Source organism: Podarcis vaucheri (genome assembly GCF_965113315.1).
Source record: "Podarcis vaucheri genome assembly, chromosome: 18".
Classification (NCBI taxonomy): domain Eukaryota; kingdom Metazoa; phylum Chordata; class Lepidosauria; order Squamata; family Lacertidae; genus Podarcis; species Podarcis vaucheri.
In genome coordinates, this window is record NC_138756.1 from 12,913,938 (window position 1) to 12,937,719 (window position 23,782).

A 23,782-nucleotide genomic window follows, 5' to 3' on the forward strand; every position below is an offset into this window, starting at 1 on the left:
CCGCTTTAATAACCATCTTCAGTGCTCCCCCCCCCCTAAAAAAGAACATTTAGTGGTCCTCTCACTTTGACTTGAGAAAATCACCATTTTATAGTTCAAATCGGCAGGGGAAATAAATCCAGCAAATGGACCAAAGTACAAATGATTCACAAAACGTTTAGGAAAAAAGTGCCGACCGTCATCATAAATAAACAGCGTTTATTTTCTACGCCGGTAAAGCATCACATCTATACAATCTTTCTTTTTACAAAAAAAGTGTGTTTCGCTTCAAGTGTTGGAAAGACGAGTGTTTGTTTTTTTGGAGTGGGGATGAACATGATTCGGGGAGGGGGTGGGAAACACAAAAAAGGAATATTGGCACCAGATTTAAATAACGTCGAAACCCCCGTGATCAAAAGAAGAGGCGCTGCGGCGGAGAGAGAGAGGCGCGAGTTCGAATCCCGATCCTTTCGTGCAAAGTTGTCACCGTTAGAGATCCGTCGCTGCCTGCTCTCATTTTTTGGCCTGTAATGATGTATCAGAATATGGGGGAAGGGGGAAGAATTTGGGGAAGGGGATAAGGATGATGGCTGCGCCTCTCCTTGGCATTTCACAGTCGGTTGATGGCTCCGATCCAGACAGGCCCGGCCCCGGCCCCCGGCTGCCTCCCCGGCCCCTCCTGGGCGCCATCACATCGCGGTCTCTCCGCTGAGGTGCTTGTGGGTGTCGTTTTCCGGGTAGATCAAGTGGTAGGGCTTCTCGTTCTCCTCAGCCCCCGAGTCGCCCCCCAAGTCGGCGTCTTGCAGCTCCAGCTCGTGGCGCGACAAATGCTCCACCACGCCCGCGCCCAGAGAGTCGCCCAGGACGTTGATGGTGGTCCGCAGACGGTCTCTGGGGGACGAAATGGCAGCTAAGATGGGGTGGGAAAGGATCTGGGGGTCTGGGTGGACCGCAAGCTGAAGGGGACCTCAGCAGATGGGAGAAATGGACCCAAACAAAATGAATTTACATGGGGACAAATGTCAGGTTCTGCACTTCGGCAGGAAGAACCAGATGCACAGATATAGGATGGGAGATACCTGGCTCACTAGCAGGACATGGGAAAAGGATCTAGGGGTCTTAGTGGACCACAAGCTGAACACGAGTCCACAGTGTGATGCAGCAGCAAAAAAGGCGAATGCTCTTCTAGGCTGCATCCACAGAAGTCTAGTGTCCAGATCAAGGGAAGTCATAGTCCCACTCTGTTCTGCGGGTGCTGCTGTGGGTTAACCCACAGAGCCTAGGACTTGCCGATCAGAAGGTCGGCGGTTTGAATCCCCGCAATGACGGGGTGAGCTCCCGTTGCTCAGTCCCTGCTCCTGCCAACCTAGCAGTTCGAAAGCACCTCAAAGTGCAAGTAGATCAATAGGTACCGCTCCGGCAGGAAGGCAAACGGCGTTTCCGTGCGCTGCTCTGGTTCGCCAGAAGCGGCTCAGTCCTGCTGGCCACATGACCCGGAAGCTGTACGCCGGCTCCCCCGGCCAGTAAAGTGAGATGAGCGCCGCAACCCCAGAGTCAGCCACGACTGGACCTAATGGTCAGGGGTCCCTTTACCTTTACCTTTTTATTCTGCCCTGGTCAGGCCACACCTGGAATCCTGTGTCGAGTTCTGGGCATCACAATTTAAGAAGGATGTTGACAAGCTGGAAGGTGGGCAGAGGAGGGAGACCGAGATGATCAAGGGTCAGGAAACCGAGCCTTACGAGGAACGTTTGAAGGAGCTGGGTGTGTTTAGCCCGGAAAAGAGGAGATAGGAGAGCCATCCTCTAATATGTCACATGGAAGAGGGAACAAGCTTATTTTCTGCTGCTCCAGAGGGTGGGACTCGCACCCGTGGCTTCAAGTTCCCGGAAAAGAGATTCCCGGAAAAAAACTTTCCGGCAGTGAGAGCTGTTTGGGATGGAAGGTGGTGGACTCCCCTTCCTTGGAGGTTTTTAAAGCAGAGATTGGAAGGTCCTGTGCCATGCATGCTTTAGCTGAGATTCCTGCATTGCAGAGGGGGGTCAGACTGGATGACCCCTGGGGTCCCCTTCTACTGAGCAGACTCGATATAAAACAGCTCCGTATTCTCCTATTTCAAGTGGACCCTGAAGACTAGAAACCTGGGGTCATTCCCTGAAAAACAAGCTGCCTCTCTGATTTTCTCCAAGGCCGTGGGCCAAAGCGGTCGAGAAAGCCTCACGATTCATAACTGCAAAATCTCATTAAAAAATAAAATGAAAATTATATCATATTTGAAAGATAACTGTAAGCAATCAACATCGTTTGCACGGTTATCTGAAGATTTGCAAGATGAAATTGCTACCTATCTGGGTTGAGTAATACAATATTTTAGGTCGTGGTTTAACACGGATGGGAAACGAAGCGAAATGGAAAGATGGAAAGTTTGATTTTGTAAACCGTCAGATGGGAGGGAGGGAAGCCGTCGGGCTCAGTTGAGCCAAGGAGATAAAATAGGAGGATATGAGGTGACGTAACGTGATGATGTGTAAAACCAGCAAAAATTATTTTAGAAAAATAAATGAGTAAATAAATAAACATGATCCCTCCAGCCCAGGCAGGCAGCGTCCCCCTTCCCGCCTCGCGGGGACTTACAGGAACCAGTCGACCGCCATGATCAAGGTGATGTCTTCGGTTGGCAGCCCCACGGAGGTCAGGACGATCACCATGGTAACCAGACCCGCCTGGGGGATGCCGGCCGCCCCGATGCTGGCGGCCGTGGCCGTGATGCTGCAGAGAGCAAGAGGGAGTTGGGTGAGCTGGGGCTTCGGGGTTGGGCTAGATGTCCCTTGAGGGTCCCTTGGCCAAGATGCCAAAGGGTCCCTTTGAGCACTGCGCTCAAAATGCGCTCACAATTTGGAATGCGTCAGGGAAAAGGGAGAAATAGATGGGAAATTACTGTTATAAGACCACATGTATAAGACGTCCCCTGTTTTGGGGGACTTCGATTTAAGAAAATGGGGGAAAATCTATATAAGACCCCCCCAAATTTTGGACATAATTTTTTTAGGGGAGAAAAACTAGTCTTATAGACGGAAAAATACAGTAAATAAAATGGAAAATTTCATAAATATTTTTCAAAGAAAGAAAGAAGGGAGCCCCTCTTTCGCCCCCACACCTGATGGTGAGGATCTGGCCAAAGTCCAGTTCGTAGTTGTTGACCTGCGCGATGAAGATGGCGGCCAGCGCCTCATAGAGCGCCGTCCCGTCCATGTTGATGGTGGCCCCCACCGGCAGGACGAAGCGCGTCACCCTCTTGTCGACGCCGTTGTTCTCCTCCAGGCACCGGAACGTGACGGGGAGCGTGGCCGAGCTGCGGGAGGGAGGGCGGGGCGGCCCCGGGGTGAGCGAGACTGAAACCCTACGCAGAGTAGACCACCCTCACCCCCCCCCCGGGGTCCAGGTCCGAAGGGGATTTGCACCCGCAGCTCCTTTCCCCCCAGAGGACCCTGGGAACTGTAGTTGCAGAAGGCTGGCCAGTGAAAATTGGGACACAAAGGTTCCTCTTTTTTTTTTTTTTTTGCAAAACCTCCCCCCCAAATTGAGCAATCTTAAAGGGTTTAAGGGAGCAAGCTCGTTTTCTGCTTAAAGATTTGCACATTTGCACATGCAGAATGTCGGCACCCTATATGTAGAAAGGAGCAAGGCAGGGATATTTGAGGGAGCAGACGGGGCCCATGACTTACACCCGAGGAGCCGACACAACACAAAACACGGTTGCTGGATGTAGGTTTTATTTTATTTGCTTTTATCTTATATTTTGGAAATGGACATCCAGGGGTTTTCCCTTTAATATTTTTTGGGGGCCCCCAAGAGAGTGGGGCCCTAAGCTAGAGCTTGTTTGGCTTATATGTAAATCCAGTACTGGCATAGATAGACAGATAGATGAGAGAGAGAGAGATGATAGACAGATAGATAGACAGATAGATAGATGAGAGAGAGATGATAGATAGATAGCTAGATGATAGACAGATAGATAGCTAGATGATAGATGATAGATAGATAGATAGATAGATAGATAGATAGATAGATATAGACAGACAGACAGACATAGATGATCAATCGATTGAAACATAGACAGATAGACAGATGATAGATAGATGATAGATAGCTAAATAGATAGACAGACAGATATAGATAGATGATCAATCGATCGAAAGTTAGAAAAATAGACAGATGATAGACAGATGAGAGAGAGAGAGATGATAGATAGAGAGATAGATAGATAGATTAGATAGATAGATGATAGAAAGATTTTATTTTGGAAATGTACATCCAGGGTTTTTTCTCCTTTAATTTTTTTGTGGCCCCCCAAGAGAGTGGGACCCTAAGCTAGAGCTTGTTGAGCTTATATGTCAATCCGGCATTGGGCCTGATCCGTTCAGGGTGCCAGGAAGGGCGGCACAACCACCCCAAACCGGCCCCCCGGCCCCCGGGGTTGGCCCCTGCTTACCTGGAGGAGGTCCCGAAGGCGGTGACGAGGGCCTGGAGAAGCCCCCCCACGAAGCGCCAGGGGTTCTTGCGGGTGACGGCGAAGTAGATGAGGGGCAGGACGAGGAGGCCGTGGACCAGCAGCCCCACAATGACTGTCAGGGTGTACATGCCCAGCTGGCCCCCCATCACCGCCAGGTCCTCCATCTCCAGGATCTTGCCTGCGATCAGGAAGAGGATCCCAATGGGGGCGTACCTGGGGGGGGGAGAAGGGCGCCCCACGCGGGGGGATCAGGACCAGCCAGAGACTCTGCCAGCTGCTCATAATCACCATTTTGATTTTTGTGGCTTGTGGGCCTCTGGGAAGCAAAGCAAGGCTTTAGTCCTTGAGGCTAGCCAGGCCACTGAGATCAGTGCTGTCTGCACTGACAGGCAGCTCCAGCACACCAGGTTGATTTTAATTCTTATTTTTTGAAGCAGCTCTTTTTACTGAGAATTTTATTTTGTTTCTTGTAAACCACTTTGAAGGAACTCCCTAAGGAAGTCAGATTAGCCTCAACCAGAGCCAGGGCCTTTTCAGCACTGGCCCCAACTTGGTGGAACGCTCTGTCTCATGAGACCAGGGCCCTGCAGGATCTGATTTCTTTCCGCAGGGCCTGCAAGACAGAGTTGCTCCACCTGGCCTTTGGCTTGGAGCCCATTTGATTCCCTCCCTCCCTCTCTTTCTTTTTTCTTTTCCTTCTCCTCCTGCGATGAGGCTGCATTTTAATATTTCAATGTTGTATTTTCATTTTGTTTTTAAGTTGTAATCATTCAACTTGTTTTGATTATTGCTTGTAAGCTGCTCTGAGCCCGGCCTTGGCTGGGGAGGGCGGGGTATAAATAAAAATTATTATTATTATTATTATTATTATTATTATTATTATTATTATTATGTAATAAGACTTGATGTTTTCGTTGGTTGGTGTTGGTGTTCTTAAATCTCAACAAAAAGCATTTGAAGGGGGAGATCCCCGGGTTCGACGCTCACCAGATGATGACGGCCACCATGCGAAGGATGGCCTCGTTGAGGGAGTCGAAAAACTCCCGCAGGGGGAGCCCCCTCTGCTTCATGTTCCCGATGACCAGGCCAAAGCAGATGGAGAAGACCACCAGGCCCAGGGCGTTGACTCCGTTGACCGACCCGGCGCCCGGGACCACCTCCTCGTAGCTCAGCCCCTCCGGGGGGGCGCCCAGCGCCTGGGAGACGTTGCGCCAGGTGCCAGTGGCGTTCTCAGGCGGCAGCAGCGGCGAGGGGGGTGAAGCCAGGGCGGCAGCAGCAGCGGAGAGGCTGGTGCTGCCGTTATGGGGCAAGGCCTGGGGGGCGGCGGTGGGGGCTTCCCTGGCCAGGGTCCGGTTGACAACTCTGACGCTGTACTGGGTCTTGTACTGGGGAGAGGGAAAACAGAGGATTGGTTTGATGCAAAAGCAGGAAAGCTGCCCATTCAGCTCCATAGTGCCTGCACTGGCTGGCAGCAGCAGTTCTCCAGGGTTTCAGGCACGTGGGCTGGTACTGAGTCCAATGGAGGAAGGATCCAGTCCTCACAAATTCGAATCAAGGGATTGATTGAATACAAACTCCGGAATCTACTGGCTGGCCCGTGGAGCTCCATAGTGCCAGCACTGGCTGGCAGCAGCAGCTCTCCAGCGTTTCAGACCCCCAACACAGTTGGTCTAGTCTTGACCCAAGAGAAGAAGGATCCAGTCCTCATGATTCAGATTCAAGGGACTCATTTAATACAGACTCAGGAATCTGTTCCCCGACCCATCAAGCGCAATATGGCCCACCCGGACCGGCAGCAGCGGCCCTCCACGGTTTCAGGCAGGTGGTCTAGCCCCGAGTCCAAGCGAGGAAGGATCCAGTCCTCACGAATTCAAATCAAGGGGTGGATTGAATACAAACTCGGGAGACCGTTGCCTGCTCCACCAATCTCACCTACACTGGCCGGCAGCAACAGTCTTAAGACCGAGCCGGATCCACTACACTGGATGGGGCGAGACGGGGAACCCGCCCCTCTTACCTGTCTGAAGCAGGCCTCCACCAGGTTCGGGGGGAACATGTTCCTGCGGACGGAAGGGGGAAAGAAAAGCAGATTATTTGGGTGGGCTGCCTGCCCGGGATGGTTCAGCTGGGAGCCCTGCCTTTCCGGGGTTGGGCTGGATGACCCCCCGGGGTCCCGCTCACCGGACGAGGTCCAGGAAGGCGTCGGTGGTGTGGACCTGCTCGACGGTCCCCTGGCGGTGAAGGGAGTCCTTGCTGCCCTTTCCGGGGTGGATGATGAGGACCATGAAGATGCCGATGAAGACGGCAATCAGGGTGGTCAGCATGTAATAGACGACGGCGCGGAAGCCCATCTTGCCCGAGGCGCTGCTGTCCAGAGACGCCATGCCTGCCGGGCGGGACCAGAGGGAAAACGAGATCTTGATTGGAACTCCAAATTCAAAATAAGTATTTAAATAGAAGTAACAAAATTCAAATTTGAAATTGAAATTCAAAATGTTTAAGTATAAGTAATGAAATTCAAATGCAAAGCAAATATTTAAATATATATAAATTCAAATGCGAAGAAAATGTTTAAATATAAGTAATGAAATTCAAATTCAAAATAAATATTTAAATATAAGTAATGAAATTCAAATTTGAAATTGAGATTCAAAGTAAATGTTTAAATATAAGTAATGAAATTCAAATTTGGAATTCAAATGCGAAGTAAATGTAAGTAATGAAATTCAAATGCGAAGTAAAGGTTTAAAGACAAGTAACGAAATCCAAATTTGAAATTCAAATTGAAATTCAAAGTATTTAAATATTAGCCATTAAATTCAAATTCAAAGTTTAAATACAAGTAATTTAATTCAAAGCGAATATTTAAATATAAGTCATCAAATCCAAATCTGATTTTAATTGCTTATATTTAAATAGTTATGTTTATTTAAACATTAGACATTGACATTTATATGCATTTATACGACACGCCCGCCCGCGTTTCCCCCGTGCAAAAGTGCCAAGGATCCCCCTCCTGGCCCGCCCGGCCGGGTCGTCGTCCCCCCGCACCCGCTCACCTGTGATGAGGCTGGAGACAATGAGGGGCAGGACCAGCATCTGCAGCATTCGCATCAGGAGCTCCCCGGGGAAGGAGAAGTACTTCACCTGCCGGAAGGTGAGCTTGTAGGGCCGCAGGGCCAGCGCCAGGGTGACCCCTGCGGGGCGGAAGGAGGGGCTCAGAGATCCGCTCCCGGAGGCATGGGCAGAGTGCCGCCCGGAACCTTGGAGCCAGAGGCGGACTACAACTCCCATGGTCCCCTGAACGCACTCGCAGGGGATGATGGGAACCGGAGTCCCGGACTTTGAAAAGTCACTTAAATCCCTTCTTTAGCCAATTTGGACGTGGGCCCACAGAGCTCAGAAACCCAAACTATTTATCGAATTTTTAGTTGTGTTTCAAGAATATTGGCTGGTTATTTTGTCCGCCTTTCACCTGCTTAATAAGAATAAGAATAAGAATAAGAATAAGAATAAGAATAATATTCTATTGGCGGCTCCCAATAGAATATTAAAAACTTGATAAAACATCAAACATTTAATATTTCCCTTTGTGGAAGTGCTGCTTGCGTATACTTGAAAGGGGAGGTGGGGAGATATTTAAAGAAGAGCTTAAATATTTCCCTTTTTAAAAATAAAATAAAATAGAGAGTTTTCATGCAGTTCTTTCCCTGCAAGCCAATTAATTCCCAGACCAGGATGCAACAAATTTGGGGAAGGAATAAAAACGAAAATATATGAAATTGAGATGAACTGCAAAGAGACCAGATTAGGAAATGTAAACTGCAAAACTTTAAATTATTTTTGTAAAGTTTTAAAAATAAACTTTAAAAAATATATCATTCTTTTTTGAGATCTTGCAAGCGGAGCGAGCGAAGCAGATCTCCTCTCTGCAGCTCGCTAGAGTTTTTTCCCCTCCCAATCCTCTGTAATCCTTGCAAATTTTTCTGGCTCTTTTTCTCCCTCTCTTCTTAATTTTTATTTTTGTTTAGGAAGCGGGAGCCGTTTGGCGTCAGCCTGCAAGCAGCTCGTGACCGGCTTAATCTGACCCACACACGCAAAGCGGGGCGGCAGCCTTCCCCGTCCGGAGCTGGCCGATCCCCAGATCTCCCAGAAGGGACCCCTGAGGCTCATCTAGTTCAACCCCCTTTTGCCCAGCGCAGCATTCGAACTCGTGTCCCTGTGGTCGAGTCTCGAGCCGACTGAGCTACGCATTCTGGATTTAAAGAAAGCAGCGCATTATCTGCTTTCCAGGGGGCAGATGTGGAACCTCAAACCTTACCCAGCCAGATGTGGAGGGTATTATTATTATTATTATTATTATTATTATTATTATTATTATTATTCTGCCCTGGCTGCAGTTCTTTGACGGGGTTCCTGGGTTAAGCAACCCCAGGCTTGAATTCGGATGGGCTCCCCAAGGGTCATCCATCCCAACCCCAGAGGGAGTCCATTTTGGGTGGTCACCTTGTGGCTTGGAGGGGGTCAGATGTTAAGGAAGAGCCTTAACCCACCCACCCCACAGCCTGGCTCTTCCTAGCGACGATGCCCTTTCAGAGAAGCGGGGGGATCGCTCAGCGGCCCACGATTCGAATCCTGCTCGCGATTTCATCCGGCGATCCCCCTTTTCTCAGAAAAGAGCCCTTTGTTCTCCGGCAAAGATCCGGGGCTGTGCCTCAGTTTCCCCCATTGCAATTTGGTTGGGAGAAGCCGCGCACGCCGCAAATTTCCCCGGTCCTCTTTTAAATCCTGTAGCGGGGAGTTCCGCCGGTCCACTCTTTGCAAAATCAGGGCTCTCTTGGGACCGCAAGGGGCTTTGCGGGTGGGACCCCTGGCACCCAAAAGACGCCCCTCTGAGGCTATGCAGGGACCCCCAAGCCCCCCCTTTGCGCCCCCTTACCCAGAAGGACAGCAGTGATGGTGAGCAGGACGAAGGCATTCCTCTGCAGGCAGCTGCGGACGCTCTCCCGGGTGACGGCGTACATCCTGGCCTGGGCCCGGGCCGCCCTCTTGCGCAGGACATGGCGCAGGCGCTGCCCCCGCCCGCCCCCCGGCCCCAGCGCCTTGGACTCCTCCTCGTTCAGGAACAGGCTGTTGGCGCGGGCCTGGCGCTCACCCATCGCGGGGGCCCCTCAGCACCCCGGGGACCTGGGTTCGGGGAGAAGAAGACGAGAGCCAGGGGGGATCAAAGCAGCCAAAGCCCGCCAGACCAGGAAAAACCACAGGGGGGGGGGGACTGGCCTGCCTCCTTCCTTCCTTCCTTCCTTCCTTCCTTCCTTCCTTCCTTCCTTCCTTTGCCACCTAATTCCTTCCTTCCTTCCTTCCTTCCTTCCTTTGCCACCTAATTCCTTCCTTCCTTCCTTCCTTCCTTCCTTCCTTCCTTCCTTCCTTCCTTCCTTCCTTTGCCACCTAATCTTTCTTTCTTTCTTTCCTTCCTTCTTTCTTTTCCCCTTCCTTCCTTTCCTTCCCTCCTTTGCCACCTAATTTCTCTTCCTTCCTTCGCCACCTAATCTTTCTTTCTTTCCTTCCTTCCTTCCTTCCTTCCTTCCTTCCTTCCTTCCCCATCTAATTCCTTCCTTCCTTCCCTCCCCATCTAATTCCTTCCTTCCTTCCTTCCTTCCTTCCTTCCTTCCTTCCTTCCTTCCTTCCTTCCATACCTTGGTGCTTTACTGACAGACCCTTCAGAACTGTCATATCATTATACCTTCTAAAAGTCCTAAAGGATTAACCTGAAATACAAGAGTTTTATATGCGGTAGATATTTCTAAGCATACATTAGAAATCTCCAGGCGCTGCCTTCTCCTGGGTTTAAAAAGCAAACCAGCCCTGCTGTGAGGGACAAAGCAGGAACAAGGCACCAGCCGGCGTAAAATATAATAATCAATGTTTCAGCATCCAAAATCAATCCTTTTCAGCAGACAGTCTGTCTGCAGCAAAGTTTTTCTTGCGCTCAGTGGCCAAAACCAGCTAATTTCTAACATTCCAATGTTAGGATAAGTCGTCGAATCATGGAAAGGGGTCCCCAGGGGTCATCCAGTCCAACCCCTTGACTCCCAGAATAATTGACAGCGAAGGGACCCGGCGGACATCTAGCCCAACCCGCTGCAAGGCAGGAATCAGGGCTGCGCCTCTGCCCCAGTTGGGTCGCCCCAATTAAAACCGCCGACCAGAACCAGCTCCCAGAAAACCCCTTGGTGCGACCTCTGGGCGAAAAGCAACAGGCCCATTTCCCGGAGGGGGAGACTGAGGCTCCGCCGGCCGGGCGAGTGCCCTGAGGGCACCCGAGGACACGGCTGGCATGCCAAGACCGGGCTTGGCAGGGGGAGCCGGGATTTTAAACTCCAGCCGTCTGAAACGCAGACCGGCCTCTCCGGACAGGCCAGACCCCTTTAGCGGATCCACCTCTGGGCGCTATGTGGGGCTCCTTGGGAGGGGCGAGGGGCGGCCCAGATCCGTGGCTTACCTGGAGGAGCCTCTGCCAGGCTCAGGGAAACCTCTCGCCTCCGCCGCTGCTGAGCTCTGGCAAGGAAAGAGAAGTCCGGGTGAGGCTTGGAGGGAGGAGGCGGCGCCAGCCCTGCGCGTGGGGCTTGGGGCCCCCCGTGGGACGCCGGGAGAGGAGCTTAACCCTCTTGCGCCAGCCTGGGGATGGAGGGGCGGGATCAAGCCCAGGGCTCAGGGCAGCTCCGGCCGCCGTGGATCTGTTGCTCTAGGTTCCTGGACAGGGGGAACCCAAAGGTCATCCAGCCCAACCCTGAGGGAACCCCAGCTAGGCGGCCCTCGGAAGGTCGCGCATGAGGGCATGTGGTCCCCAGCTTAGAAGGAGAGGCCAGATTGTCTTTCTTTTTGGAAAGGTCCGTCCTGGGTTTCTGTTGCCCACAGCACCCAGAGAAGGGCTGTTGTTTGGCAATGGCAGGTAGACTGTGCCTGGGAGGGGAGGCTCCCTTAAGGGAGCAGGAGCAGGAGAACCGCCTCGCAGGGGTGCAAGCGAGATGTGGGGCGCCCCCTCGGAGGATAAGAAGCAGGATAGGACCGGCGGAAGCCCAGCGCTGGAATCCCGTGCCGCGCAATGAATGGAAAATTGCAACGGAGAGGAAATTGCAACATGCCATACGGCGCAGAACAAATGGCAATGCCAGCATTGGATTGCAATGAAATTAAAGCAAAACGGAGATTTGGGGCAGAAAAGAACAGAGGGGGGGGGGCTCCTTCCCTGGCAGCCGTTTTCTGCTTCCCGAGGCAGGGAATGCTTCCGGATTCGAGCTCCTGGAAACGGGCTCTGGGGCTCAAATCCTGGCCAACTGTGGGCGCTGCTGTCTCCCTTCCAGGCGGCAAAGCGATTTGCGACGCTCAGGGCATCAGCGGCCGCATGTGGGCATGCAAAGTCCCCCCCCACCGTCCCCCCCTATTTCTGTGCCCCCCATTTTCCCTGCATGGCTTACTCACAAATCCTTTCCGCCCCAGACGGACAAGCTCTTGCGCTCTCTCTCCTCGCAAAAAATCTCTGGATGCAAAGAAGGGAAGGACCACCTCCGAACAAAGCAGGCGAGATCGGAAAGGGGGGGGCAGAGCGGCTGTGTGCCCACGCCTGGGGAGGGAACGGGGGGGGGGGAGAGATGCGGAGAGGGGCCCAATCCGGAGGAGAGAGTCTGTTGCCAAGGCCATCTCCCCGGAAGGTGCAGGGAATCTGGAGCGGAGATGAAGGCACAGCCCCCTAGACCCACACGTGGGGGGGGGGCTGAATGGGCCTGGGGGCGGGTTGCTTCCAAGCAGCCCCCTCCCCAATTCAAAACCACGATCTGGCTTCTTCCGGAGGGGGAAAACCAGGCATGCGGTCCTTTGCAAATTTCAAAAAGCTGGATCGCTTAAAAAGAAAAGATGGCAACTTGCAAAAAAAGGAATTTCAGTTTGCGAAAGGGGGAAATAACCTAATCAGAATTAATCCTTCCGCAGAGCTGAATCCGGTGGGTGGGCTAGAGGGGAAATTTGTGTTTTATATTTATGCTTCTACTGTTCTGCATTGAATCGGAGGCCGTTATGGACGTAATCAAAAGGGAGACCTGGGTTCGGATTCTCAATTGTTAAGTCGCAAGTGTTCTACCTCGCGGGGCTGTTGTGGGGATTAAATGAGGGAGAACTGCAGGCAGATGGGTGGAGTAGAAATAATAAATTATTATTATTATTATTATTATTATTACTCATGCCGCCTCGACCTCCTTGGAGAACGAAGGCGGAATGAATAAAATGGATCCATCGTCCTGCCTCTTTGCTCCGTTCCCCACAACCCGGGGCCTGTTCCCATTTTACAGGACTGTAAAAAGTCCAGGGAGGCTCCAAATTATCAGCCTGGCAGCCAGGAAACACAGGAGCAGAGATGCCCCCCCCCCCGAGAGGCCTGGGCACGGGGCCCCAAGGGTCCTCTGAGCACGTGGGGAGCGCCTGCAGGGAAAACGGACCTGGAGTCTGGGAGCAGGATTTCCTGGCTCCTGCCAAAGCCGTTTCGCCAGGAGGATTTGAAACCTTACACCCGCTGCTGCCGAGAAAAAATAAAAAGCGCTTCCAGATTAAATAAAAAGGAAGGCATGCAGGAATGTACTCCCTCCTGCGTCAGGGAAGGAGCCTCCATCTTTCCCTGCGCAGAAACCCTGCAAAAGTCAGAATTTGGGAGCCAAAAGGGCCCCCAAAACAGCGGATCGGGACCGTTTGTTGTCTGTTCAAAGTCAAGAGCAAATGCCATTCTATTATTATACGCAGAGGCAGGGAAGGCGCTCTGAGGGCAGAAGGTCGGGCAGCTGCAAAAGGCTGCAGGCGCAGAGGGCTTCTCCATTGGTGTTGCCGGCACTGACCGGCAGGGTGACAAGGGACGGGCGCAGCAACGCCAAACCGCTGGACCTTCTGCATGCAGAACACCTGTTCTGGTGCTGGGCAAAGGGGGTGCTCTTAAAAGCCGAGTTTCTAGTCCTCAGCGCTGTGAAGAAGGGCATGGAGATCTGCTTTGTGTCACCCGCACTGGCTGGCAGAAGCGGCTGTCCTACCTTGAAGGGGGAGGGCCTTCTGCACTCAGGTGCTTGACCGCTGAGCTCCGGTCTTTCCCAAGATGCCGGTCCTCATGAGTCTGAATACAAGCTGAAGGAATGGAAGAAGCTGCCTTGGACCATTGCTCTGCCTAGCTGAATACAGCCTGCACTGACTGGCAGCAGGACCTGGGAAACCTTCCGCATGCCAAGCACCTGCCCTCCCCTGGTCCTCAATTTTATCAACAGGCGGCTCGTTTAAACGGAGCTGAAATCGGCCCAGCTAGCTCCATAAAGCCTGCACTGGCTGGCAGCCACTCTCCCGCTAGGAGGTCCCACCTAGCTCACCACTGCCAGCACTGGCTGGCAGCAGCAGCTCTCCACAGTTTTGAGCAGGGAGTCTTTTCCCGGCCCTGCCTGGGGGCGGACCCCAAGACCTTCTGCATGCAGAGCACCCTCGCCTTTGCAAGGCAGAAGCTGCCAGTTGAGACTGGGCCCAGAAGGTGGGGTTTTTCCCTCCCCCAGTGAATCCTTCCTGGCGTCTTGGCCAGGGCAGCTCAGTCGGCAGAGCCTGAAACTCAGGGTTGTGAGTTCGAGACCAAGATTGCCGGGGGTTGGACTGGATGACCCCTGGGGGTCCCTCCCCTTCTATGCTTCTACATCTGGAGCGCCGGGCAGATGTTCCTCGCTCTTTCTTCCCTGGAGAGGAAGAGACTTCCCCTATTTTGCTTTCATCATTTCACCCCACGAGGGCCGGCTACCCCCCTTTCAACGCTGGGGCTGGGGGGACCCCCCTGAGGTCGCCAGACCCCACAGATGTCCCACCCTCCTGACTCCCTGCAAGCCATGACTTTTAAGGGGCCCTGGGGCACCCATCCATCTCTCCTGCTCCCCTTTCCCCTGACAATGACCCTGCAAGGAGGGCTTCATTTATGTTTATATTTATATTTATGTTTATATTTATATTTAACATTAAGGCTTATAGAGAAAACTACAAAACAAAAATATAAAATACAAAACGAAAATACAAAATATCTTTCTCCCTTTTCCTAAGCAAAGCAAGCAGTGCAAACCCAACAACGGGGCGAGAGAAAGAGAGGAGGACGCGGGAATTGGGGGGGTGGGGAGCCTCGGCCCTCCGCCCCCTAGGCAACCCTCTTGCGGGAGGGGGCAATGGCGCCCCCTCTCCTCTCCCACCGCCCCCTCCTCACTCCCATCGGGTGGGGGTTCCCCCTTCCTCCCCCCCTAGACACGCGTCACGTGTGAAGGAGGCCGGGAGGCGTGCAGGCGGGGAAGGAAACGGGGCGAAGCGGCGGCTGCCCTACCTGGCCGGGCTGCTGCTGCTCCTTCCCCGTCCGCACGTGCGCTGCTGCCCGCCCGCGCCTCCCGCTTCCTGGGCGGCTGCTGCCGCTGCTGCTGCCTGCCCGCCCGGCGCGCGGAGGCGGAGGCGCGCCTCCCCGGAGCCCATTGGCCGCCACCAGGGCCGCCTCCCAGCTCCCCGGGGCGGGCAGGGCAGACGCCGCGGAGAAGGAGGAGGAGGAGGGAGCCCCGGGGCATACGCAAAGCGTGGAGCTTCCCCCCTTGAAAGACAGGAAAGAAAGAAAGGGTGACTCTGGGCATACGCAGAGTGCACCCGGCCCCAGCCTGCCAGAGGAAGGACAAGGGCGCCTCGGGGCATATGCAGAGCATGCAGCTTTCTCCCTTAAAAGAAAGGAAAGGGTGTCTCTGGGCATATGCAGGGCCCCCGGCCCAAGCCTCCCAAATGAAGGACAAGGGTGCCTCTGGGCATATGCAGAGCGCGCCCAGCCGGAGCCTGCTAGCCTCCTTTCCCCTTGCAGCAAAGGAAGACAATGGCACCTCTGGGCATACGCAGAGCGTGCAGCTTTCCCCCTTGAAAGAAAGGAAAGGGTGTCTCCGGGCATACGCAGGGTGCCTGGCCCAAGCCTGCCCAAGGAAGGACAAGGGGGCCTCTGGGCATACGCAGAGCGTGCAGCTCCCCCCCCGGAAAGGAATGAAAGGGTGACTCTGGGCATACGCAGAGTCCCAAAGGAAGGACAAGGCTGCCTCTGGACATATGTAGAGTGGGCCCTGCCCAAGCCTGCTAACCACCTCTCCCCTTGCAGCAATGGATGGACAAGGGTGCCTCTGGGCATACGCAGAGCGTGCACCGCCTAAGCCTGCCAGCCGCCTCTCCCCCTGCATGAAAGGGCCACTTCTGAGCACGCACAGAGTGTGGCCTGGGCCTGCAGTTGGCCTTTCCCCTTGAGAAGCGACCCGCAGGAATCAGTTGCCCCCGAGGCTGCGCAACCCATTCGCACATGCACTCTGTTCTGGGGAGGGGGGACCTGGGTGCGAGGAGAGGTGGCAGGTTCCTAAACGGAGCCTCCAGGGACAGAGCCAGTCTACCTCAGAGCAGCAGCGGAAGAAGCCCTGAGGCAGTTGCTCGGGAGTCAGGATCCGCACCCGGGGCAGGGGCAGGAAACAGGATTGGGAAGCCCGCCCCGCCCCTCGCACCCGCTGCCTGGTAGGCAAAAGCTCTTCCTGCCTCCCGGGTAACAAAACCAGAATTTGTGGGCCTCCCGGGAAGCGGGAGGTTGGAAGATGCAACTTGGGTAAACTGGGGAACTCCCTGCCACAAGACCTGCCTTGGCCAAGCACAGATCCCGGCATCCAACCATCTTGGATTCGTCTCGGTTTTCCTCCTGAGCCTTCCAGGTCCAAACACAGAAGATGATGATGATGATGATAATTAATAATAATAAAAATAAAAATTGGCCCCAATACATGAGGAGTCGGGGGCCCTATCAAATCGCCCCTTTTCAAAGCGGATTAAGGGCATTACACACATTTATTAATTATATCTATTCATTATAATAATCGATGAGAATCATAGAACTGCTGAGTTGGAAGGGACCCTGAGGGTCATCCATCCCAACCCCAATCTTTTTGCCCAAATACAGGATTCGAACTGGTGATCCCAAGATCGAGCCTCTTGCATGCGAGTAGATTTAAAGATCTGCTTTCCAAGGGGCCGGTTTGGACCCTCCAGCCTTTTGCGGCCCCCCAAAGCTTCCGACCTGGCCCTCGGGGCTCTCTCATCGGCCTGTGAGCTTCCTTCCCTGCCCTCGAACTCGGCTCTACCTTCGTCCGCCAAAGAAGGACAGGAGGCTCTTGAAGTCCGCGTCCCGTTTTGGGGGGGGGGGTCAGGATCCTGGCTTCGAGGGGGGACCCCTGGGGGCCCGATCCTGCCGGATTTCTGATCCAGGCCGGCAGCTCAAAGTCGCCATGACTTCTAGGCCGCGTCTCCCCGGAGATGCCGACCCGGGAACGTCACACGCCCTGAATAAAGCGGGGAGGCCCAAAAATAGAGACGGGACGAGGCCGGGGGCCTGATTTGCCGGGCAGAAAAGGGGGCACCTCCCCTGGCGCCCCAGCCCTCCCGGATTCACGTGCCCTGGCCGTGGGGCAGCCCCGTTCCTGGTGCCAAGAGGGGGGGGGCAGAAGTGTGCCACGGAATCCGCACCCGGGGCCTCCGAGGGGCTATTAAAAGATTTAATTGGTGCACGGCAAGGCGGGCATCTAGGGCAGAGGCGGGCGGGGGCCGCACTCCCCTCCAGCCCCAATCGTCTGGGGCGGGGGAGCCCTTTTTAGCCTGGGGGGCGCATGCCAGGGGTAGGATTTTCCCCACGGGCAGTGGGGTGCAGTGAGCGGAGCATGGGGGGCGAAGGCCTGGGAGGGGGGGTGACCCTGCTGCAAAGTGGGCCGGGGGGCCGGGGGTCCGCAGCCACCTCTCTACCTCGCAAGTACCATATTTTCCCATATTTTTGGAGCCCAAAATGAAGAAGTACACATAAATTATATTTATATCACAAGTCTTTTCCTGTGTATGACGGCTCCTATTTTTTGAGCCCAAAATTAAGAAATAAACACTATATATAAGATAATTATATATGAAATAATTACACATAAAATAAAAATTATATTTCTAAAAATAATCGCAATAGTCCAAGATGTTTTAAACTTAAAAAGGGGGGGAAATATATCTTCTGCACAGAAAAATACAGAATGTAGGTAGATTGGCACCAGCTTCGCCATCCTCCAGCCAGGAGGGGGGGGAGAGGCACAGTTGGGGTTCAAGGACGGTGTGGGGCACCATGTGGGGAGACAGAGAGGCTTTGGGGGGTGTTTGCGCCCCATCCGGGGTCTGCGCTCCCCAAATAGTGGAATAGAGCCTCCTGGCGCAGGAGCAGTCTACCCCTTTCGAAGAAAACCACCAGGCGAGGGGAAGGTGGTTAGAGCCCCCCAGGAGGTTGAACCCCTTTCCAGGTAGGGCTGAAAATCCCCCCCCCCCCGAAATCTGAAACCCTGGAGAGCAGCTGCTGCCGGTCAGTGTGGGGCTGCAGTTCTGAGACTGGCGCTCCCGCAAGCCTGGCAGCTCCCTATTCAAATTGCCCTCCATAAATGGGAGAGTTTTTCAAACCGCTGGTCTAAAAGAAGCCAGACCCTTGGTCCTTGTAGCTCCATGTTGCCCACACAGGCCGGCAGCAGCTCCTTAGGGTCCGAGGTCTTTCCCCCGAGCTCTGCCCGGGTCAAACTTCTTCTACGGCAGAGCTGTGGGTCTTCTTTGAAACAGAAGTGGTTTGACCCGGGCAGAACACGGGGGAAAAGACCTCGAACCCCGAAGAGATGCTGCCGGCCTGTGTGGGCAATATGGAGCTACAAGGACCTGGATTTTGAATAAATGCGCTGCTCCTGTTTTGAATTTTACCCAGCTATCTCCCCTCTCTTTTATAATGTTTTATTCAATTTCCACAAAAAATTCCATAGTAATTTATACTTTTGTTTTATCAACTTCCCATCCAGTTTTCCATGGTTGTTGCTGTTTGTAAATATACTACCTGATTGCAGCAGCCTCTCTACCGTGTCATTTCCCCACATATAGGGGGTCACACAATCTGAACGATGCTCTTGACAGGGGGGAAGTAGTATTAATAATAATAATAATAATAATAAATACCCCACCCATATGGGACCGTGAAGCTGTAGGCCTGCGGACATTTGGAACATCCTCTGTTTTAATAGATTTTCAAGGATAAAATAACCAATAGATTTAAATCGGATTTGCGGTGGAAATATCTACAATATAAGGAACTGCAGGAAGGGGGAGAGGGGGGGACATGAAGTTTCGGTAGTGCTGTTTTTGTGGGGAGACACATACCCTAAACATTTTGTGAATCATTTGTACTTTTGTCCATGTACTTTTATTTTTTCCATTTGCTGGTGATTCTCTCGGGTCAAAATGAGAGTACCTCTAAACATTTTTTTAAGGGAAAGAAAGCAAGGAGTTTCGGTATTCCAGATTGGCCGCGCAAATTTATATTGTTATGATTTTGTAAAATGACTACTTGGACTAATTAAGGAGTGCAGTACAGTATTAGATTATCACACCCCAATCTTCAGAGCACAGGAAGGCACCCAAAGATATATAATTTGGCTTTTTAAAATTGTGTCATAATTTGGAATGTTTTAATGTGGTTTCTGTTGGATTGCTAAAATGGGAAACTCAATAAATATTATTAAAAATAAAAAATTATGTAAAATGAGAAAATGGGGGGACGGGGACAACCCAATGTGTTTAAAGACACATTTTAAGAGTTTTAGGGTCTGTCTGGATAGGAAGTCACAAAGAGGAATTTTGCAGGGACCGCACAGGGTCAACGCTTTTATTTGCAGGGCCCGATTCCCCCGGGACGGCCGGCTCAGGGCGCCGGGATTTCGAGGGTTTCCCGCTAAGTCCTTGTCTGCCCCGCGGTCCACGCCCCGGGACGTGGTGGGTGGCGATCGTGCGCCTCGCTCGGAGGACGGAGAGGGCAGCTCCGGGTTCAGAGTTCGGGAGGCCCCAGCCAGCGCCAGCCTTCCTTCTTGCCGATTTTGGCCAGGAAGGCGGCCGAGCCCAGGCCCACGCAGGCCGCAGTGCCGGTGGCGAAGCTGTGGGCTGAAGAGGAGAGAGAGAGAGGAGAGGTGAGAGGACTCTGAATTCGGGGGGAAAGGGAGAAATGTTCAAGGCAATCAAACTCGGCCCGCCAGCTGTCTTGGGACTACAACTCTCATCAGGCCTAGCTAACAGGACCAGTGGCCAGGGATGATGGGAACTGTATTTTGGGACTACAACTCCCATCATCCCTAGCTAAGAGGACCAGGGGTCAGGGATGATGGGAATTGTAGTCCCAAAACATCTGGAGGGCCGAGTTTGGCCATGCCTGCAAGGTTAAGCTTTGTATACAGATATTTACATTAGTAGAACTCTTAAAAGTCACCTGTAACAAGACAAAGAAGGTTCAAAATGGGATCATTAAGAATATAGGGTTTAAAGACATGCATAAACATGCACTAAAGAGTGGAACCAAGAGGGAGAGCGGAGGGAAGTCAAGCAAAGTGACGGCTTAAAAATTCGTTTATGAGGTTTACTTTTTTCATGTAGTGTTGTTATTTTGTTGCTATGTTATTTTTGGAAATGAATAAAATGTTATCTCCAAAAAGAAAGAGAGAGAGAGAAGGCCCGTTGTCCCGCAGAGCGTGGTCAGACTGTGGAACTCTCTGCCACTGGGAGGGCCAAAAAACTTGGATGCCTTGGAAAGAGGATTAGAGAAGAAAGGGGCATGGAAAAGGAACTGCAGGCTGGCGCCTTGGCAAGGCACCTTCAGCTTACTGCTGGGTTTTCAAAATTCGGTAGCCAAAACGTAAGAGAACTAAGCTGTTTGAAAACCAAGGTTTCGCTGCATTGCTATTTTCATAGGGCAGCATGCACATCTCAATAAATAACAATAATAACAATAATAACAATAATAACAATAATAACAATAATAATAATAATCTAGCAGTTCCCCAAATATACAGAGCCCTTCTGCAACAGAATACGGGGTCAAAGTGTATTTGGGGAAACAGACTTGGAAATGGAGCAGGAATCCTGGGAGGCGATTCCAAATTTTTCGGAACAAGCATTTAATCAGAGAAGTGCAATTACAGCCTCCGGAATCTGCGTTTCAATGGGAATCGGGGCTTGGAGGAGAAACCGTTCAGGGGATTTCTCTTCGCAGCAATTAATGGGGTTTCTGGTGCATTTTTGCCCTGTGAAACGCCCTCCCGCCAGATGTCAAAGAAATAAACAACCATCTGACCATCCCAAGGGCCTTCTGGTGCACCTTCAGTGTGAGAAGCGAGGTTGCAGGGAAGCAGGCAGAGGGCCTTCTCGGTGGTGGCACCTGCCCTGTGGAACGCCGTCCCGTCAGATGTCAAGGAAATAAACAACCATCTGACTTGTAGAAGACATCTGAAGGCAGCCCCGTTTAGGGAAGCTTTGAACATTTGCTGAATTATTGTGTTTTAATATTTTGCTGGAAGCCGTCCAGAGTGGCTGGGGAAACCCAGCCAGATGGGCAGGGTATAAATAATAAATTATTATTATTATTATTATTATTATTATTATTATTATTATTATTACTGCTACTGCGGAAAAACTGAGCCAGCAATTGAGGCCGGCGAGAGGAGCGCACAGCGCAGAGAGAAACCTGCAGGAGAACGGAACGGTTTCCTTTTGTTCCCAAATTCCCCAGGTGACCAAAGACCAGTTCCCATTTAGTTATTTTTTGGGGGGGATCCCTTCCTTGCACGGACGGGAACGCCGGCGTGCTTTGGGGAGGTCTCTGGGGAAATGGCAAGAACGAAAAGGGAAGCATGGCATCATCCCAAATTGGCCAAATTTGCATCGGGACCGACCTCTGGCTCCCCAGATGGCGCCTGAGGCGCAGCCTCCGATGAAATAGTTTTTGGGGTCCTCTGGGTTGTCCCGGAGCTGGGCGCTGAGGCAAGTGGTGACCCCGAATACGGCCCCCAAGGTGGCTGCAGAGACAAAAAAAACAGGCGGAGGGGAGGGAAGAGAAGAAATCGAGAGAATACAGCAGCACTTCATCTGGTTAGAGCCTCTTGGGAGAGCCGCTGCTGCCAGCCCATGTAGGCAATACTGAACTAAGCAGACTCTATATAAGGCAGCCCTAATATTCCTACAGCAGTGCTGCCCCCTCCCCCCCAGCAAAGTTCAGATTTCGCTCCCAGAGTTTGAGAGCTTCTCCATTCGACCTTGCCCTGGTTTGATCGCGAAGGAAGTTTGAATTAATTACAGAACAGCCAGCTATAAGTAGAACTTTATTTGTGGCGGTGGGGGACAAATAATAAAATGATTATCACCAGTCCTATTTTTCTAAAAAAATATATTGTCCTATTCAGATTGAAATACTGCCCCTCAATGTGGCCAAAGTTAGATTCACAAAATGTTTGGGGTCTGCGTACCCCTGCACTGCCCCCCAGAAAAAAGCACTGATTATTATTATTATTATTATTTAGATTTAATGCTAACTACATCCTTATGTAGAGGTTCCCTTATCTACATGAATAAGCACAGCTTCTCATTCTCCTCTCCCAAATATCAAGGGGGCTGGACTGCTGCCGACCAGAGTCCGCGCGGGACTTACCCATGGTGACGGTTCCGGTGGTCGCCCTCTGAAAGGCCCCCAGGGCCGTTTCGGACGGGAACAGGGTGAGGCGGTAAGCAGAGCCCACCAGACCTGCAGGAAAACAGAAAAATTGGGCATTTTTGCATTCTTTATTATTCTTCTAAAACATGGATAGGCAAACTAAGGCCCAGGGGCCGGGTGCGGCCCCATCGCCTTCTCAATCTGGCCCTCGGAGGGTCCAGGAATCAGCATGTTTTTACTGGAGTGGAATGTGTCCTTTTCTTTCAAATGCATCTCTGGGTTTTTTGTGGGGCATCGGAATTCATTCATTTCCCCCCAAATATATTCCGGCCCCCCACAAGGTCTGAGGGACGGTGGACCGGCCCCCTGGCTGAAAAAGTTTGCTGACCCCTGGTCTAAAACCACAAGCCAGAAATATAATATACCTTGTTTGTCTTTATTATTGTTCATCTTTTCTTTTTTTTACTATGTTTATCTTCTGAAAATAATAAATCTTATTTGAAGAGAAATATAATGTACCTTCAGCTGCTTTTAAAAAACTGGTCCTCCCTTAAATTCTAACGGGAAAAATGGATTTTATGGGCCACCCGTCCTCCTTTCAAGACCCCAAAGAACTGCGCCTCCCGCTTGTTTTCTTGGGTTAGTCTGACTGTACCAGGAGCTAAACTTTCCTGGGTTGTTTTATTATTATTATTATTATTAACAACGTATTTTTTATTGAAAGTTTACTTTCAGGTTTATACGCCCTTTAAATTAACCCTGGATTATGTTTTAGTTTATATATGCCCTTCAAATTGGCCCTGGACAAGGACTGCGCCCAAAGGCAAGCAGGGGCTCTCATCCCGCGCCAAAACGGCAGAATCCGGAGTCACTCCAAAATGACCCAAGGATTTGTCCTGGGGGGGGGGTGCCCTTCCTCACATCTCCCCCCCCCATGCATCGCACAGCATGAACAGAGCCTCTCGTCCGTCTCAGGGCAAAACCTGGTCCCCACCCCCAAACGCGCTTCGGTTGGTGTGAACGGGGCTAATCTGGAGTCACTCCGAATTGACCCAAGGATTTGTGCTGTGTGTGTGTGTGTGGGGGGGGTCCTTCACCACATTGCCCCGAATGCATTGCCCCGCGTGAACAGAGCCTCTCGTCTGACTCCGGGCCAAAGCTGACCCAACCCCCCCCACTCCCATTGGCGTGAACGGGGCTAATCCGGAGTCACTCCGAATTGACACCCCTCCCCCTTCACGCGCCGCAAAGCGGGACCGAGGGCCCATTAGCAGCTGCCTCGGGGCCCAGCTCGCTCCGGTTCGTGTGCACGCGGCTAATCCGGAGTGACTCCGGAGTGGCTCCGGGAGAGGGGCGAGCGGCTCCCCGCCCTCCGGCGCCTCCCCCCGCCCGCCCGAGCCGCCGCCTCCTCACCGAGAATGACCCCGAGCCGCGTCGTGAGCCAAGTTTTCCGGCCGCAGTCGGTGCCCTCAGGGATGTCCCAGTAGTCAGCCATCTTGGCGGCGGCCGCTCTCGCGAGACTCCGGCGGGTTCACTTCTCGCGGCGGGGCGGGACCAATGGCTGCTGCGGAAAGCGGGATTGATGCAGGGGCCGGCCAATGAAAGGCGGGGCGCGGGCGGGCTGAAGAGGCTTCCACGCTTCTGATTGGTCCGTCGTGCCGCAGGTTCCTCCCCCTCGGAGGCAGGCCATTGGCTGGGCCTCAGAGCGG

The 23,782-nt window shown here is 52.5% G+C and overlaps 2 protein-coding genes across 3 annotated transcripts; both read right to left on the reverse strand.

The window, feature by feature from the left end:
- Window positions 1-178: 178 nt before the first annotated feature.
- LOC309522819 (excitatory amino acid transporter 1-like) lies at window positions 179-14,887 on the reverse strand. Of its 2 annotated transcripts, XM_082206431.1 has the most exons (12): window positions 14,868-14,887; window positions 13,564-13,654; window positions 10,995-11,050; window positions 9,432-9,679; window positions 7,552-7,689; window positions 6,674-6,878; window positions 6,510-6,552; window positions 5,480-5,877; window positions 4,472-4,705; window positions 3,137-3,331; window positions 2,614-2,748; window positions 179-870 (listed from the first exon to the last, which is right to left on the reverse strand). In XM_082206431.1, the coding sequence occupies exons 4-12, from the start codon at window positions 9,649-9,651 to the stop codon at window positions 669-671; spliced, it is 1,770 nt and encodes a 589-aa protein (XP_082062557.1). In that variant the 5' UTR covers window positions 9,652-9,679; window positions 10,995-11,050; window positions 13,564-13,654; window positions 14,868-14,887; the 3' UTR covers window positions 179-668. The 2 variants fall into 2 exon arrangements, with proteins under 2 accessions (XP_082062557.1, XP_082062558.1); XM_082206432.1 differs by lacking the exons at window positions 13,564-13,654; window positions 14,868-14,887 and adding an exon at window positions 11,975-12,112.
- A 4,348-nt stretch (window positions 14,888-19,235) lies between these two features.
- On the reverse strand, window positions 19,236-23,638 carry NDUFA11 (NADH:ubiquinone oxidoreductase subunit A11). The gene is made up of 4 exons (XM_082206932.1): window positions 23,487-23,638; window positions 22,071-22,163; window positions 21,319-21,441; window positions 19,236-19,537 (listed from the first exon to the last, which is right to left on the reverse strand). Exons 1-4 carry the CDS (start codon window positions 23,566-23,568, stop codon window positions 19,425-19,427), a joined length of 411 nt encoding a protein of 136 aa, XP_082063058.1. The 5' UTR covers window positions 23,569-23,638; the 3' UTR covers window positions 19,236-19,424.
- Window positions 23,639-23,782: the final 144 nt, after the last annotated feature.

Coding starts and splice junctions, on each gene's coding strand:
- LOC309522819 (XM_082206431.1), bottom strand. CDS start 9,651: ATGGGTGAGCGCCAGGCCCGCGCCAACAGCCTGTTCCTGAACGAGGAG. Junction 3,332..4,471: donor GCCTTCGGGACCTCCTCCAG/GTAAGCAGGGGC, acceptor TCCCTCCCGCAG/CTCGGCCACGCTCCCCGTCA. Junction 2,749..3,136: donor GGCCAGATCCTCACCATCAG/GTGTGGGGGCGA, acceptor TGCTCTCTGCAG/CATCACGGCCACGGCCGCCA.
- NDUFA11 (XM_082206932.1), bottom strand. CDS start 23,568: ATGGCTGACTACTGGGACATCCCTGAGGGCACCGACTGCGGCCGGAAA. Junction 21,442..22,070: donor CACCGGAACCGTCACCATGG/GTAAGTCCCGCG, acceptor TTGTCTCTGCAG/CCACCTTGGGGGCCGTATTC. Junction 19,538..21,318: donor CGCCATCTGGGGAGCCAGAG/GTCGGTCCCGAT, acceptor TCTCCTCTTCAG/CCCACAGCTTCGCCACCGGC.